The sequence below is a fragment of the Patagioenas fasciata genome, chromosome Z (genome assembly GCF_037038585.1).
Source record: "Patagioenas fasciata isolate bPatFas1 chromosome Z, bPatFas1.hap1, whole genome shotgun sequence".
NCBI classification, from domain to species: Eukaryota; Metazoa; Chordata; class Aves; order Columbiformes; family Columbidae; genus Patagioenas; species Patagioenas fasciata.
Genome location: NC_092560.1, coordinates 59164139 through 59183294, shown reverse-complemented (window position 1 = coordinate 59183294; position 19156 = coordinate 59164139). Strand labels below are relative to the sequence as shown.

The 19156-nt window shown below is 36.1% G+C and overlaps 1 protein-coding gene across 1 annotated transcript in view; it reads left to right on the top strand.

Moving 5' to 3' along the window:
• The window catches only part of NDUFS4 (NADH:ubiquinone oxidoreductase subunit S4), a 47327-nt gene that overhangs the window by 15675 nt on the left and 12496 nt on the right, over positions 1-19156 (top strand). Inside the window, exon 2 of the mRNA XM_065861082.2 lies at positions 4659-4737. Within this exon, the coding sequence (XP_065717154.1) occupies positions 4659-4737 (79 nt within the window). The remainder of the gene's footprint in view (positions 1-4658; positions 4738-19156) is intronic.

Genomic DNA, 19156 nt, shown 5'->3' with positions numbered 1-19156 from the left:
CTCCTCTATGTTCATGCCAATTTATCCCTGTTTGAAGACACCTCTGTATTTGTGTGTCAGACTAATGTGGAGAACAAAGAAGGCATCTTCCATTAAGAAACTGATCAAGCGATATGAGAGAGGGAATATATCTGATGAGGAGGAGTGTAATGCCAGATGCATCTGAAGGAAGAGGCCAGAAGGACAAACTTCAGCAAGAAGAGAATTTTGCTGCCCGAGTCCCTGCTGCCTAAGCGTCACATCTTCACCAGCCAGGCTTCCTTGATGAAAGAGACACTTTTTAGGGACTAGAAGACCTTGTGAAGAGTTAATTGTAATCCACGAAGCTGCAGATTGGGTTATCCACATACATTAATATGAGATGCCATGGGGAAATATCAGCAAGATCATAAAGGCCATGGGTGACTTTTTAATAAAACTAAATTTTGCTTTTGTCTATGTAATTTTGAAGGGGTTTTGTTTTAAGAGGCTAACTATTCTGATAAACCCAGGCTTGTTTGTTCATCACTAGGGAGTTCACTATAAGAAAAATATATATGTGGACAGTTTGGAGACTCATCACACTTTATTAGGTAATAACTGTGAAGGAAGTATATCTGATCTTTGTTTTGAATGGGACATTAATGAGCCTAGAAGATATCAGGGTTTGTTTATTGCTTGCTATTACGTGTGAAACTTTCTTCATAGTTACTGAACTTTAGCATTATATTGATGGTCTATTTAATATTATTTAAATTATTCTGTGTACCATAATTTTAAATCAGAGTTTGATTAGTCTTGGAACAGGCTAAGAATGGAACTTCCAGCTCTTAAAGCCTCGTCCCAACATGTTTTGACTGGAGAGAAAAAAAAAAGTATAACCAGGCAAAAAAAAAAGAGGCAAAACAGGATAATGTAAACCCATATTGCTTAAAAAGAGAAAGGAAGAAGGCTGGTCACCCTTCTCTGGAGGTCAGTAGTAGAAGAAAGGAGGAGAACCTTGTGAGAATGGAACTGTAAAAAGTATGTTTTATAGTTCTGCAAGTTTATCCATCACAAAAGCTACCTAAAGGTCAAGGTGGATGTGAACAAAGTCAAGTATTAATTGGGAATTTTGTAAGAATTACTTTACCATTGAAGAGAGAATAAAAGGTTTAAACTGAGTGGTCACTTAAGTGATTTAGATTTCATATTCATGTAATCTGAAGGCAAAATAAGTGTAAAGTGTATACCATTTCTAAGGGGATACTTGAGTGATGAAATTATACTTGTCATTGAGGGAGTTTGAAAAGAGAGGATTGTGTGTGAAAGAGGTCTGTTTTCTGGTTATCTCCTCAGTTAAGTGCCTGACATTAGGGACAAACCTGCAATGAAAGCTGTTGAAAATAAAAGGAGTATTTTGGGAATCTAGTAACATTTTCTATTAACTTTTAAATACTACTATTTCAGATCACATGATATTTCAAAGTTGCTGGTATTTCTAAGCTCCAGATTACTTTCCTATGAGAGCTGCGAAAAATGGAGATCTAAGCAGCATGTTATCTTTAAAGCAAAAATTATGTTTTATCTGTTTTTACACAGAGAGACCTCCATGGAGTTAAGATTCAAAATTCTTAGTCCAGTCCATATGCCATTTTTCAACCACTTTTCAACTAGGGAGTTCTTAAGGAAAATATGTTCTTTCCAACTCATTGCAATCCAGGGGTGGACAGTAGGCTCAGCACTAAAGAAATGAGCAAGGTTGAAAATTCCAGTAGCAGCTGGGCATTTTCCAGAATGGTGTAGTCAAGAGAAATGGCTTTGAAAAACTATGAAGAGAAGCATCTACTTTTGTAGAAGAGCTAAAACATGGAGAGCTGTAAGGTGTGATGCCTTGAAGTTTATCACTTTTTACAGAGATATCATATGGAGAACAAATCACGTCTCTATATGCAGTCTAGAGGCACCTTGGAGAGATATTTTGCTCCCCTTTAATCTGGTGGGAGTTTTACCCCACTCTTCTCTTTTAACTGTAGTGGTATAAAAGTTCTTTAATTTTTTTTTTCTGCTAATACAGAAATTTCCAAAATGAGCAATCATCTGAGTAAAAACAGTGTCAAATGACATAATGGTGAGTAGAAATCATATTGGAAGAGCATGACATTTATACTTTTCAAGGTGGATTAATGCTTTCCTAGATAAAGAAAAATATTTTTTTTCAAAAGTAAATTATGTTACGTTTTCTTCCAAATTGCATTTATATCACAGGAAAAAGTATGATTCTGGTCAACCTTATTACTTAATTCCTGTCATGCTCAAATCTTTATGTATTCATCAGACCTCTCCATGGGGCAAGGTTCAGAGAACCTCTTGATTCGTAGTTTTGATTGTTTTGTATCCAGAACCAGCCAGTTTGGTTGCATAATCCCATGTCCTTCTTTGGTCATATGTTAAATAGTGTAGTGAACATAGTATCACAGTTTTAGAATACCTGCAGAATACTACTTTGATATTAAAATTCCTGGAGAGGGGGGAGAAACTAGTTTTCCTATTGAAGTGTTTAATATTGGAAATCCTATGGCTTCAGCTGCTTGCCAGTACAACTCAAGTGTAATGCTGCTGTTCTGAAGGCTTTTAGGATAGCTTCTCTCTTGGTGTATTTTTGAAAAGGACCATCTAAGAGCCATTTCTTGCAGCATACTGCAGTATCTGTCCTGGTTTTATGATGTATTGTTTTATGTGTAGAAATTAAAAAATGACAACTGTGTTGAGCCAGAAGCTCTGTGGGACAGAGATTTTGAGCTAACAGAGCCATTACCGTTTTAATGTTTGCAAAATTCTTGTGCTTCCTTGCACTTGAAGACTTCATCTTGTTCTTCAAAGTACCCTTGCAGATGGTTTTGTTTTAAATAGGAATAGATGTCTGTCCGTGTCACAAGGTTGGGTGATGCTATAAAGTTTGTGCTTTGTTTTTCATGGTGTGGAGATTTTTTGAAATTGTTACTGGCAGATGGAAGGTAATTTAGTAGAGTGTAATCTGGGTTAGAAGTATAGATTTGTGGGAATCTGCATTTGAAGTATTACTGAACTGAACTTTGTTCCAGTTGCTTAGTTTTATAAAAATCTTGTGGCTTGAGTTATAGCCACTATTTCAAATTCCTTTCTAGTGTAGATTTTACCTCCTAAAACTTTACCATGATAATGCTGTCTGAAAATTGAATGCTTGTTTAGTTAATGTGTTAAATCCATTGGAGCTAGATTGACTAAGCAGTCAAGTTCATCAAATGCATTTTCACCAGAATTGACAAAATTTAGTGAGGGATTTAAGATCAGAAGACATGGTAGATGCATGTGTTATGAAGACTGTTTCCCCAGTTAGGATGGCTTACTACAATGTGATAGAAAATTTGGTCTTTTAATTCTACAGGTTTTGAGTGGTTGCGTGCAAGTTACCTGGTCCTGAAAGGCCTTTCGCGTTACTGACTGTTTAACTGTTACGGTTTATGTGGGAAAGGGTAAATTTGGATAGTATTGCAGATTTTGTGAAAGTCTTGGAATTTGTCTTTAAAAGCTGTGATGTTCTTAAAGGCACTTATGGATGGTTTCTTCAAATGTTAAGTAAACATTACCAGTAGTGTTAAAATACTAGCAGTATGGTTGTTAGTATCACATAGTCAAAATCTCAAAGTCTGTTTGCATCTGCAAGCATGTCTACCTTCCCAAATTAGGCAGTCTTCTAAAGAACAGTTAAAATGAAAGTGGCTTAGCCTCTTACTGTTCATTTGTCTATATTCTTGCGTTTTTGTGCCTCATTTGTTTAAAATGACCTTAATTAAATGTGAAACATTAGCTCAGAGAATTGGGGTTTTTGGCTTGTTTCACTTGCTGTTGCATTATTTTGCCAAAAGATTATTTGTACTCAAAGGGCCCAATCCTGACCTTAGTGACATAATGCAAATTAAGGGCAATTTTTACTTCTTAATTGAGTGGTCTGGAATTGGGTTCTGTGTTTCCACCATGTACCTTACAGGTTTAGTAATTGTGCAAGAAGAGTAATATTATTTCTTCGAAATGAATAAACTGACCCATCTTGATTTATGAATTAAGCAAAATAGTTATGAGCTTTGCCCAGTTAAAACCAGAAAATTTTGTTTGAATTATCAGCTTAGGGTTTGTTTGGTTGGTTTTTGTTGTTTGTGGTTTGTGTTTGTTGTTGGTTTTTTGTGGGTTTTTGTTTGGCTTTATTTTTTAATTTGTTAATATTCTGTTGCTAAAGTGTATAACTGATCTTTACCATTACAAATAGATTTAGGATTTCTTTCCTGTGATGCCATCATTTTAAAGATCAGAGTTCCAGAGTGCTTGCAGCAGCCTTGTATTTTTCTGTCTGTTCGTGACAAACCAGCTACTGTACATTAATATAGAGCAGTACAGTCCTTGCCACTGGCAGTCTCTCTGTGACAGAGAGCCTGTAGGCTGACATAAAGTGCAGCCTGTTGTGAACTGCTAAGTGGGAGTCTGCCAAAAACTCAGCAGACAGAACTAATTGGGGAGAAAAAGGATTTTTGTGCCCTCTTCTCTCCCTCTTCAATTTTTTTTACAAGACGGATATTGTTAAAGTAACTTGTTTATGTAAGATTTGTCTGCCTCTATTTTCTCATTGCATGAATCATTTTTTAACTTCAAGTCTTGCACTGCAGGTCACTGAGCACTTCCACATGGCGGCTGGCACAGGACCAAACTCGAGACACGCAACTCATCACAGTTGATGAAAAGTTGGTAAGGGTTTTCTGCTGCATACTGCTATGATACAGCCTTCAAGGTTATTTCTGCACAATAGGCATTCAGTATGGTATTCTCTGTTCTTCTAGGAAAGCCATATGAATGTGAACTACAAAGCAACAATCCTTCATACATTTTTAAAAGGGGAACATTAGTAAAGAAGTATGTGTAGGAACTGTGGCATTCAAAGTGTTAAGCAATTTAAAATGAGGAGTACCTTTTTATTATTATGTTATAGCCAAGGATCAGTATGAGCTGTAATTTATAAGAAGTTTGTTCATGTTGAAATCTGGGTATAGTTTCTGTGTAATGAAAACAGACAAGATTTGCCAGCTTCCTGAAATTTTCTTCATTAGGACTCCTACTACTAAAGAAAGTGTGTAAAGAACCATCATGCAAGATTATTGTTACTATGCGCATATACTCTAGTTTTTGAATATGCATGAAGGTTAGATTACAACTAGGAACAAATGCAGAACATTCTTCTGCTAATCAGTAGCAGATCAGAAATTTGGCAATCTTTTGTTGTAAGTTCTTCCATAATGTGTGGTCTGTTACTCTAGATGCAACCTGACACTTATGTTTACATTATTCGATAGTATAATTTTTGTAAGACTTCTGGGGGCGAATGCGTCACAAGAGAAGCATGCTTTTCATTGGTTTTCATATCGCTTTTGCATCTTCAGGAAAAAAATTCCCATCGTATGTACTAGACAGTTTGTATAGTATGTAATTTTTTGTATTCCTGAAGGTATTTGAACTACTTAACAAATATTTGGAATTTGTATTTATAAATTGAATATTTGTAATGATAACTACAAGTTGAGACAGCTGAAGTTTAACAGGCTATTGGAAAAAAAATGCACCTACTATAATGACTCTTTATGGTCTTTTTTTCTCGTGCTTTGTAATACAGATGTAGCAATAATAATCTACTAACAGATAAAAAAATCATTTATTTTGTAGACTTCATTATGAATTTTAAGAAGTAGCAGTATAATTTGATGTTTAAAAATCATTGAAAAAATTACACTGTATTTGCTTTGCATAATTTTGGATTCAGGATATTTCATTTTATGTACTATGTAAATAAGATTCACCAAGTTGATGGACCTACAGTTCCCAAAGCAAATGATGAGTTGCATGTGATTATTGTAGCACCGTTTTTTAACATTAAAAAACAAACAAACAAAAAAAAAAAAAAAAACAACCAACCAAACCTAAATAGAGTTTAAAATGCCTGAATTTACAGTATTACATTTCCTTATTGTGGCCTTGCGTGATGGATATGTAGAGCTGAAAGAGACTACAGTGCAAAGACAGATCCATAGAATAAATACTCTTCTATCTTCTATTTTGTATTTAAATGTACATTATCCTAAGTTAGGATTGTGTGCTAGCCTGTCTAGTGATGACAGTTTATATTTCCAGTTGAGCTAAAGTGATAATAATTTGAAATACAACTGTTCTTTTCTCTTACTGTAAATGAATTGTGAGTGAAGTGGTTATTTCAAATGTAATTATATGTTTTTATCAACTTGAAGACTCTAATCATAGTTACTGGGGGGTTTTTTTGAGATCTCATAGTAGCAACCACTGAATAACTTTGTTTAATTTTGATACATATAATGTATCTAAATGATTATTTTATGCTTGGTTGTTTCAAGTATTAACTTCCATGTCAGACTGAGTAGTATTTTCCTACAATATTGTGTGCATGTAGATGCGCATTCTAGATACACAAATGTTTTGTTATTTTTTGTGTTTTTTCTTTTTCCCCCCAGATTATTGTAGGGCCTGAAACAAAATGATAGAAAATTAGAACACCGTTTTGAAAATCTTTAAAAAGTTTTTGGAGAGGTTTCTGTATTGCCATAAAATATCAAATAAATGGTGTTCTATTAATGGGCAAAAATTTATATCCCATTAGCAAGAAAAGTCTTTACAAAGAGGCTTGATGTGGTTTTTGACTCTCTTTAGGGTTAGATGTTCTCTAAACACCTGTTAAACCTGTATTAACTTATTTTAGATTGTTGCAGTATATTTCCTAATTTTAAGTAGGATTAATTACAACCCATTAAAAGTAATTTAACACATTATTTAGAAAACAGAAAATTCATGTAATGTTACTAAGCATAATAAACCTGTTATTTCCATGCAAGTTGTAGCTAAACTGTATTCCAGAAGCTGATGCTTAACTTTTAATTAAAAAAGACATCTCCCCTTGTCTTAGTGCCAGATATATGCATCTTATTGTTAGAAATCATGTTTTGTTGAATTTGTTGGCTTTGTCTTGCTTTAAAACAAACAAATAAACAAACTGGCATCACCTTATGGGTGATTTTTACATACATATCTGAAAGAAGCACCAAGAACAGGTGGGAAATGAGATATGGTTATTCTTGTTTACCTTAATCCTTTTGCAACTTATTTTGAAACTGAACTCTTCTGTAAGTTCATGTTTACAAGGCTAGTAGAGTAACAGTGTGGTTATTGAAAACTTTTAACTGCATGTTGTAGTTGAATTAATCTGTATATTTCCAGTGGTTTTGTAGAGCTTGTATTTCTATGTGTACATGCATATGCTGGAACTTGATCAACAGGGATTCCTTTAAATTACCTAGAGTCCCATTTGATTACGTAGGTATTAAAATATTAACTGTCTTGGGAAACACTAATGAAATAGAATGGGTAAGAGCATCCTGACATTGAATTATTAAGCAGTAGTCAGTCACCTTCTTACTGCAGCCCATCATTTGTTGAATACAACAGATAAATGAGTTCTGATGAAATAGTATAAAATACAGTAGTTTAGACAACATTCATTTTTCGTATTAGAAAAAAAAAAGCACTCTTAAATATAAAATAAATTAAATGCTCAGCTTTTATAGAACACATCCAAGAAATCATATCTTTCTCTCAGTTACTGACTGGTTTTAGTGAATATGGAATAGAATAACTTTTCATGAACAGTTAAATCTGAAGAAAATAACATACAAAATGAAAAAAAGGTAAGCAGAAATATAGTTCTTGCATCACATTGTGAATCTCTAGCCACCAATTAGGTCATATTCCAAGAGTCTGGACAAATAGCTCTGTGAAAAGTAGTCTCTCAAGACCCTTCTTGCATTAGGAAATTTGGGCTATAGAGGACAAAGGCTGTCTGCAGGAAATCTCTCTCAGGTAATGTTCCAAATGATTTAACTGTTTGTGCATATGGAACAACATCACTTCCATCATCATGAAAAGCTTCAATGGTTTCACCTAAAGTGGGGGTTCGAGCTGTTTTAAATTATGGCGATTTGTTTCAGTTGTAGGGTGCATCAGTACTGTTTGTTGTAGCTAAAAGTCACGCAGTTCAGCATGTGTGCTTTAAGCAGACTTCCCAGTCAGTGCTGGTAACGCTGCATTGTGGTTGTCTAGCCTGGAACTTTTGTAGGCTGGGCACTTTTGTGAAAGTTGCTCTCTGCAATTGAAAGGTACTCCCAGATATTTACCAATAAAAGGACTTTTGTAGTGGTTAAATGATACCAATATTGCAAACATTTCAAAATCAGAACAACTGCCAGAAAATATACTTTGCATCAATAAAGTAGGATGTTCCACTGATAATGCATATGCTGTAGCTCAAAGCAAAAATTATTGCAAGAGTAGTTGTAGGGTTTAGTCACTGGGGAGACACTAGTATCACTGTGGAACTGTGGTTAAGGGTCAGCTTTTAGTTGCAGCCATCTCACAGATGTTTTTATTCTGTGTCAGGCCAAGCTAAAATAGCATGAGTTGCTACACAGAGTTAAGCATTCAAGAGCAGTACTGTCAAGTGCAATTCAAATGGTACTAAAGCAGTTTTTGCAGCATTTTGAGAACACGTAGGAATGTACTCTATTAGAAGCTTGACAGGCTAACTACAGTGATGCTATTGACATTTCAGCTACTGTCCTGAAATTGTTTTGTTTTGTCTATACTGTTAATTAACCTTTTCTTCAGTAATGCTTCAGAAGTCTCAGTTCTGAACCCTCAGCAGAGGGCCAGCTTCCTTCTGATTGTAGACAAACCCTGCATAACTCACTAAAGGTAACTTGCATAGAGCAAATTGGGCACAGAAAATCTGAAGCCCTTTTTGAGGATGAGCAGTTCGTGCTTTTCATGTAACGTTCAAGAGGAGTGGTAAATGCTGTATGCTGCAGCAGCCTAGGCCAAGGCAGAGTTAATAAGTGGACTTAGTGGATGAAGGAAAGGCTGTGGTTTTTGTTTGCCTAGACGTTAGCAAAGCCTTTGACACCATTTCCCGCAGCATTCTCCTGGAGAAGCTGACACCTCATGGCTTAGATGGGTGCACTTCTCACTGGGAAAAGAACTGGCTGGATGGCCAGGCCCAAAGAGCTGTGGTGAATGGAGTCAAATCCAGTTGGCATCTGGTCATGGTTGGTGTTCCCCGGGGCTCAGTGTTGGGGCCAGTTCTGTTTAATCTCTTTATCAATGATCTGGATGAGGGGATTGAGTGCACCCTCAGTAAGTTTGCAGACAACACCAAGTTGGATGGGAGTGTTGATCTGCGGGAGGGTAGGAAGCCCATACAGAGGGATCTGGACCAGCTGGATCATTGGGCTGAGGCTGATTGTATGACGTTTAACAAGGCCAAGTGCACTTCGGTCACAACAACCCCAGGCAGCGCTACAGGCTCGGGGAAGAGTGGCTGGAAAGCTGCTTGGCAGAGAGAGATCTGGGGGTGTTGATTGACAGCAGCTGAACATGAGCCAGCAGTGTGCCCAGGTGGCCAAAAAGGCCAACAGCATCCTGGCTTGTGTCAGAACTCATCCCCTATACTCAGCACTGGTGAGGATGTACCTCGAATCCTGTGTTCAGTTTTGGGCCCCTCACTACAAAAAAGACATTGAGGTGCTGGAGAGAGTGCAGAGAAGGACAGTGAAGCTGGTGAAGAGTCTGGAGCACAAGTCTGATGAGGGGCAGCTGAGGGAGCTGGGGCTGTTTAATCTGGAGAAAAGGAGGCTGAGGGGAGGGGTCTCTACAACTGAGGGGAGGTAGAGGGGTCTCTACAACTACCTGAAAGGAGGTTGTAGCATGGAGAGTGTTGGTCTCTTCTCCCAAGTAACAAGTGATAGGAAGAGAGGAAATTGGTTGAATATTAGGAAAAAATTCTTTACAGAAAGCGTGGCCAGACTTTGAAACAGACTGCCCAGGGAAGTGATTGAGTCACCATCCCTAGAGGTATGTAAAAGACTTGTAGACATGCTGTTAAGGGGCATGGTTTGGTGGTAGACTGGACAGTCAGAGGTTATGGTTGGACTCTGTGATTTTAAGGATCTTTTTCTAACTTAAATGATTCTGTGACTCTAAGAACTATTGTGAAGCTGGTATCAAGAATTGTGGGAGCTTCATCTTGGCTGTCCAGAGGTAGCAGTTAGAGTCTGTGTTTACTACTGGATAATCCAGAAGTAGCAGTATATTAATAAGATTCTCAGAACATGAACCTTTTCAGCAGAAAAGTTGCAGAAAGACTCCAGTCCATTTTTTCTAGAAGACTGTGTTATTAGCAGACATCACACGGTGTTTTCAATATTGAGTCATAGTTTGTTCACCTTCATCCAAATCCCAACTTTGGCTAGGTTTAGAAATTTGTGAAATTGTGTAATTTCTGTTTGATTAGAGAAGCATAGGCTTCACTATAATAAACAGTGGTAATGCTGAAGTTCAAAATAAAATAAGCAAACAGATGAAGAATAGCCTGGAATGATGAAACTTCTTCAAATCTCAATCTGATAGTCTACAGTGCTGTGAAACGAAGGACATAGCGAATCAAGCTGTATCATGCTTTTTAAAGTGTCATTGTTGCTAGCAGCCTTTCCCAAGAACTCAGAGTATATATTATACTTTACTCCAAAAAGCAAAGCAATAATGTGTCATAAAATTATGTGTGAGACAGTGTGACATTGCATTTGAAGACTCTATATAAGGAGCTGGTTTTGCAACTCAGTGAAGAGAAACACTTGGCAAAGTATGCGTTTATTAAAGACAGGCTTACTAGATTTCCTTTTCTTGGAACTACTCTTCAGCCAAGAATTCTCAAAGTGTTACCACTGTGTTAGATAATAAGGATACAGTAGATGTTCTGTGTTTTGGTTTTTCAAAATTCTGTTAACCCCTTGTGGGCTATTCCTCGAGGGTGAGTTTAAGCTGTTCCTAAAGTAACTTAATGGGATAAAAGAATTTAGAATAATATTTTCTTTATTTAACCCACTATAGCTGCAGTGTTTATTGAACTGGTTACCATAAATGGTTCAGTTCAGGGCAGCATTCCTCTTCAGATGAGGAGTGTAACCTAAAAAACTTTCTGTGTCTTGTGTGTATTGCTCTGTGATAGGGAGTCGCATATTCAAAGGATGCAAAGTACCAATATGGAAATACAAATGTACCAATTTGCAAGTACAAATACATATATACCTACTTTAATAAAAGTTTATTTAAATTAGAAACTTGAATAGAGTAAAAAACTTAAAGAGCTGTACTTTGTGTGGTCACTGATAGTTTATTTGGGAATCTGCATTTTTGCTGCAAAACATATATTAAAAAGTTCTTTTGTACTTTTTTATTGTTCCACTTCCTACCGCCCCCTCTCCACCCCACAAAGACTACGAAATACTGCTGTCTGGAGGAAAAAACTGTCTTGGATAAATTTGTCAAGCAACTACTGTGAAAATTAATATTTAAAGGTTTTAATGGTTTTGGTGATGGTGATAATCTTCCTCACTTCATATACACCACACTGTTCTGCCAGAGCATATATTTATTTCTGAGCAGTGGTTTTTAAAATTTTCATTTAAATAATTTGGCAGTTTCTTCTTTATAGTTTTAACTGGTAGTTGCATTTGATCTTAAGTACAGTACAAGTTCAGGTGTAGGTGTGTCTGTAAGTAACAGATTATCTACCTATGTCCACACTTTCAGGACTGCAAATTCACTATATTTTGCTGTTTGGCAGTTAAATCCCTCTTCAGATGGAGTATATCCTAGCTCAATGCAGCCTGTGCTGCTTGCTACAACTTGGTTTTGTAAGCATTTGTAGTTCCATGGTTTAGAAAACCCAGTTGGCTTGATACCAATAAACAGCTTTCTGTAAGAATGTCTGAAGGCAACAGTTACTCTTCATGATAAAGAAGCTTTCCGTACTCTGACAGTCCAAGTAAAGAAATTGCCACCACCTTTATCTGTCTTTTAAGAGCAATAAATATTGCTATATTATTAAATTTTAGCTTTTGATAATTTTTTCAGTTTATCAAACTACGTGTTTTGCAAGTAGCTCAGAACCTCGTATAAAGTGATACATAGCTTTGTCAATGAGAGCTCTCATTCCTATGTGCGTTTATTTTGGTTTGAGGATGAGGTAAATTTGGAGGGATTTCTTTGTCTGAGAACCTTTTCTTCTGGTACATGGTAGTGTTATCGCTGCTGGGCATTGGACGGAGGAGTGTCTGCGATTAAGGTTACACAACCTTCCAACATCTCCAGTGTCTGTTTTGTCTGGGCTTCCTTCGTGCAGTGATCTTGCGCAAAAATTCCAAGGCTTTAGTCTGGAGCACTGGGTCAAAGAATGTGTCTATTTGAAAGATATGCAGGCAATTTTTTTGTTGTTGTTTCATTACACTGTATTTAATTTTGTATCAAAGAATACTGGATTTGAAGAGCTTGCTATGATGGCTGCTCAGAACAGATTAAAGGAGTGTCGTTGTGCCATGTTTAGTTTGTCTGGTTTCCAAAGGGTTATTCAACATGCAAATCCTTGTTTGATTTTGTAAGTCTGAATTTTCAAGCAGTGTTTCTGATCTGCTATAAAGAATAAAAGTAAGCCATTGTTGGGTTTTTTTGAGCAGTTTTGTTTAGTAGTTTTTCTTTTTAAAGACTAGATAGTATTTTCATGTTCTCGTAAAGCTACCGTTATCTGAACCTTTTCTAGTACACCCGTGTTAGTGTACTCTGTTATGAAACATTTCTGTAGATGACATGAATTCTTCTTGTCCTGTCAGGAATAGTGAATAAACAATTCCTTGTAGCATGCTTGCTTTTCTGTTCAGTCAAATGTGTCTTTCTGCAGTTTTGTAGTATATGTAAGTGGTACACTTAAGACACAAACTTTAGCCTAGCTAACAAAAGGGAAAGCTTTCCTTGTCTGGAAAGCCCAGTGAGCCTGCAAGAATCCTTGAAAATCTTGGTCATGCTGCAAGAGAGCTTGGTGCTTCTTCAGTACTACCTCTTTCTACTTAGAACATCAATGATGAAATGGAACTAGTTGCTCTTCCAGTTCTTGATGGCTTGTTTATGAGGTATCTTTGAGTTACTTTCGTGGCTGCTTTCTCAAATTAGGAATGTTAACCTGTGCTAAATGAGGGCATGAACCATGGAGTGTGCATCTGATGTTCAGGTCCAGAGCTTTAATATGCAATTTAATCTTTGTGTTGTGAAGCATGCACTGTAAGGAAGCTGCTCGATCTCTGTGTATCTTTTTGGCATACTCAGTTCTATTCATTCCATAAAGCCCATTGGCTTATGTTTAGTGCAAAAGAAAATCGTTGCTTGATGGGGTAATAACTTTTCTCGTTTTACCTGTTAGCCTGGAAACTGGGTTAACAAGTGAGAAGTTGAACTGTACATGATTTATACAAAATATTAATAAGACGTATCATATACAGTATTTTTTAAAGATCTTATAATTATGTTGCAGAAGTTTTTTAAAAAATAAGGGTATGATAATTCTGATTACAAACATCTGAAGAAGTGTATAGTTTTTCCTTACAGATTTATTTTATAGATGTACATGTGTTCATGTTTAAAAATAAATAACTATTTTTATACATAGGCCAACATCATCATCATCATCATCATCATAAGTCATGTATTTTAAAGATTTTGCTGAGTAGCATGTTAAGCCAGAAACTTTTCTAATATTATTTTGTTCTTTATTTTCTGATTTGTACTTTTTCTTAGGTGCATTTTCTTAGAACCACATTTTTGTTTCCATGTCTGCTCCATTTGAAAGCATTCTTGAGTAAATTAATTCTCGTTCTCTAATAAGTCAGAAGTTGAATATCTTTTTCTGTTATGTCTGTTTCCCATACAAGTTCTTACTTCTTTATCACTGTTTAGTAAACATAATTGTACATTGTAGTCTACTTTGAATTTTTTTCCCAACAATAATATGAAACTGAAAGAAAGGATGTAGTGTATCAAGTTGAATTACTGAATTTAATTGGTGATGGATTTCTCTCTATTGTATGATGAAGTAGAAGATTATGATTTCTGTCCTATAACCTTAAAGACCAAGCATATAAAGGCCAAAGCACGAATTATAAACAGACTTGTAGACAGAACAAGCTAAAAACAGTTTGTGAAGTAACACCAGTATACTCTAGTTATGATTCAGCTTTTTAGAAAGAGATTGTAGAAAGCTGCCCTTTTCACTAACCCTATAGGTAAATTTGAAGAATACGTTTTTGTCCAGTGGTATTAAGCTGTGTATTTTATTGGTGACGTTGAAACAGTTCAAGTCCCATCAACCCTTCCGATACCCACCAGGGAATAATGACTGTATTACTGTTAGAACAGAACCTTCTAAAACACAGTTAAAGCTTAAAAGCTGTATGCACTAATTAACAAAATACAGTGGACGTTTAAGCTGTTAATAGCCGCATCAGGGCCGCAACATCCCTGATGCATAGACCTTCGGTATGCTAATGCTGCAGAACAGTTCTCTATTGTGCATCTCTTTAACGAGGGTAACTGTGTCAGTTCTTTTCTTGTTTCACTACCTGCTGTGTATGGAAATTACGTACACTATTTAGCACTTGCTTTCAACTTTTAAAGTCCATGCATATTACATAGAAGCATTACATCTTGCATTAGGGTAAGAGACAGCTTTTAACAGGTCTGGCTTCCTTGTAATTTCTTAAATACAACTTTTCTTTTAAAAAGCATGTACCAACAGGGATTTTGCTCTAAATTTGCATTTCTTGATTGGGGATTTGCTTCTGATTTTCTCCCCTATGTGTCACACCACTTGTTACGATGTGGCAAAGATGTGTTACAGAAACCACTTTCTTTCCAAAGGAGATGTAAAGAATAGAGAACATGCATCAGAATGAAGGCAGGCAGTGGTTTACATGAACTCAGGTTTTCTCATTGTTCTTAGTAGCGAACCATGTGCTAGTGCCAAGTTAAAGTTTAAAAGACTACGTTTTGCCTTTTTTTTTTCACTCCCACCTTTGATGAATATATTTTTAATAAACAAAAAGCCTAAATAATTTGTTCAATTTTAACCTTTAAAGTTAAATGGTGTTCCACTGCTACCATTAGAGATAGTTGGGTAGTGAAAGGAAAAGAACACAGAATGCATGATAATGAAATTTTCTAAAAAGTATGCTTTGGTCTAGCCACCAGCCCAGGGAGATTGTTAGCTAGCTAAAACTGAATCTACAAAGGATGTTTCGCGTACTGCAGTGATCATCTTTCTTACAACTTCATTATAGGAAATCTTACTGTAGTTATCAAGTCTAAAGACTTTGCCATACACTCAAATTTGAACTCAACAGCTCAGATTTTGTCCAGATTAGGGTATGAATTGGCCAAGGTACTCCTGCTTCACGGCAGCAATTGTACTACTTCTGTGTAAGTAGTGTCCCAGTTCTCTGCTAGGTTCTGGATGTCATCCTCCCTTGGGTCTTCTGCAGCTTGAACTGATAAGGGAGTTTGCCATAAAACTGAGAAAAGGCACTGGGACACACTTTTAACACAGATGAGACCTCTTCCCCTCCAAAGGCTGAAGGTGATGAAATTGATGAAAGAAGTGGTGCCAGTATTTGGGTACTCTAGCTGGGCTGTATTTGGAAAATTTCTCAATCAGTACTTTAAAGGAAGCTTTGTAAGCTTTTCAAACAGGCATAAAGCAGATCAGAACTGTTAATTTTCTTGTTCCTGACAGAATTCCTGGAAAACAGTACCTTTATAAAATTCATTTAAGTCTTATGCTTATGATTTATTCTATAGATAGAGGTAACTGAACATTAAAAATAAGAACTTTACTAAAATATCATCAGAAACACACAAAAATTACAGAAATTATCTCCACTGTGCAAGAGTCACCTGTGTTTTGGCTCTCACTTAAGTTATGAAAGACCCTACCCTCAGTTCCTGGTTGGGGCTTTAGGTGTCCATGATCAAAACTACAGTTTATGGACTGTAAGCTCAAGAGTCATCTTTAATGTATAATTCACCAGGATATTCTTGAAATATTATGTGTAGCTTTGCAAGCCAGTCTGCTCATTGTGACGTATACTGGGACTATAGCATAAATAATCAAACCAGCAAACTGAATAAATTTTATCTGAAAGAATGTACCATCACTGAACTACAAGTGAACTGCAGTATACTATTTATTTAATAGTATATACAAAATTGAACTAATCAGGGAAATCAATACAATGCTGTCTATTCCAGGTGGGATCTAGCTGGTAATACTTCCGTCTTCTTTCATTTAAAGCTCCTCCTTGCCTGTTATTTTTGTTTTCCAACTGAGAAATAGTATCTGTTGCAAGAGTTGCTTATGATCGTAAAGCAGTAGAATGTTGCCATAACTGTAAATTATTCTAAGAGGAATCAGATTATTCCGGTTGTTCAGTTATCCTTTCTTTTTCTAAATGCAGCTAAACTAAGACTCATTTTATTTGAAACTTTATGGCTTAAGAACTTTGCTGTTGTCTTATTCTTAACTATTTAATTTTTTGCGTGTTTTCTAATCTGAGGATTGTTAAATTCTAGTAGAATACTCGGAAGTTGTGTGCTGTAGAAAACTCTGTATTTTTAAATGCCATGCAGGTAATAAAAATCCACCAGGCACTAGTGTTTGGAAGCAGAAGATTTGCTTACATATACTTTGAATGAGTTCAAGAAAGTATGTTCTCTAAATCCTGCTGCATTACAAGAAAAAGTAGTTTACAAGATCTGCTGTAATTCAGTCTTTTTTCCACCCTGTTGAAGATAAGCACGCTGTTTATAATTTCCTTAGTTTGAAGAATGTAATGACCACATTGAAGTCTCTGATGGCTGCTAGTAGCAACATCAATCTTTTTTTAAATCCAGATATTGGATTCCCCTTCTCATTAATTTCATGATATTTACCCAGACATTTACAAAGCTAAGGAAAAAATACATTATTAATAATTAAATAATCATTTTGTCTTGCTCTTTGATTCTTTCTTGGCGGGAAAACTAAACTAAGCATGAAATATCTGTCTGTGCTGAAAGTGGGGCTAATGTTTTTCGAATGTTTCGTTTTTAAATTTCTAAAATCTTGCTTACCTGTCCATCAAGAATGCAGGCTGAATTATAGGTACTTTTAACCTGTTTGTCAAGCAAAATGCCTCTCTGTTTTGAGGCTTGTTGGGGCACTGAGAGTTGCAAAATCTGGGAATTTTTGTTTTGTTTTTAGTATTATTGCAGGAGAAGAATGTGAATACAAATTTTGGAAATGTAATGCAGACTGTAAGTAAAGTGTTTTAAGATGTGAAAGAAGGGTTAGTGAGGAGGAAGTTTTCTACTTACTAATGTGAAGTTGTGTTCCAGCTTATAGAGAGCACTTAGGATTTTTAGAAGTCCAGTCAAGTGTTCCCGTTTACTCTTTCATCATATTCTCTTTGAATAAATTCAAGTGTGTAGGATTTGTCATAATACTGTGTTTGTAGTATCTAATACAAGCAGCATGGAGTAATATTGGGCATGCAAAATATTGGGAAAGTGGAGTGAGCCTTTGTGCAGTGGGAAGTTCTCAAGGAAGTTTTGTGACAACAGAAAATGCTTGGCCCTCCTTGCTGTTAGAGTAGTATCTCTTCAGCTGTGAAATACAAGCTGGTGAGCAGTTTGCTGAGGCTTGCAGCACTTGCAAATGTTGAACTGTTCTGGATCCCAACACCTCCTTTGCATAATGGCAGTCAGTTGACTATAAAGTACTTATGTTCATTCCAGTAGTGTGACAATTTCTGCTTCTGTTAGACTCACTTTTCAGCATATCCTTTCTCCATATCCAGTTTCTCTTTCATGTTTTCTGCAGAACTGCCTATGGAAAGAGATTTTTTTTTTTTAAATAGAAGCTTTCATGCAATTATTATTATTGAATCCTGCTTTATGTGTATAATGTTAGGTTTTCTTTTTTAAAATACAGATCTTTATCACCAATTTTCTCAACTTCTATATTAATCATTTTGCAAGATGATTAGATGGAAGAACATGTTACAAGTAACACCATGTTGTTCACAGATCACTGTGATAATGCAAAACGATGGTGAAGCCTGAAAGAAAACTACTCTGTGTGATACAGAGTTTCCTAAGGGCAAATATGCTTTTTGCCCCTTGTTATGTCTATAGCTGTTAGATAAATGTTGTCTGACCATGTTTAGTTCATTCTGCTCCATTTTTCCAGTTACAATTTGCATAGTGGATTCTGTTCTCTCACATTTGTTTCAAAAATACTGTATTGAAGTGTAGAAACATAAATGTTCTCATCCTGACTTACAAGCTAAGCAGCTGAGCATGCTAAATAAAAAAGCTCCTTTTCACAGCAGCTATTTTGTGGGTATTATGCAACATGTTCTGTACTTTGATATAACAGCTCCTAAAGAAAGTGTATTGCAACATGAATTTATAGCAAAACTTTATGCACTTAGTCTGGTAAAACATGTTGGGGGTGGGGAAGAGAGCAAACTATTGTAAACTCCTATAAAGTACAGAAAACTTTTACTTTCCCTCCTTTCTAACAAGTGTAAACTATTGAGGTTAAGTAGGTGGGGCAACCGGAAGTAATTACTAAGGCCAGTGGCATTTTTGCGGTTTAATAAAGGCAGAAGCTAATTATTCAGTTTTTATTTAAGTGAAATGATGCCAAAAAGGAGGTTCCTGCAGAGCAGCTGCACTCCTTCAGTGTTACCCTAATTTACCACAGACACAACTGTCACAAACAGAACTTTTAAACTTGATATATAGCCACGAAAGTAAGGAGCCCTTTGTCTGGATTGCATGCAGAAGAACTCCTTTATACAAATCAACCGGCAGATGACGGACAATGATGAAAATTTGATTCTTTGAAGTCATAATGGTCATTGAAATGTGTGAAATTCTGGTATTGAAAAGAGAGGGGCTAGCAAGACTCAAAATCCTGGGTGGTTGCTGGAAGCTTGCTGGGAGGTTTTTCTGTGTTTTGACATCAACTTCCCATTGCTTGTTCCCTCTTTCCCTTATTAAAAAAAAAAAGGGTGGGGGTGTTAAACAGTAGATAGTTGATAGTGGTTATGTACAGTTTTTGTCTATGCATGGAAAGAAATGTCATAGGAGAAACATGATACCTTTATGTACACCT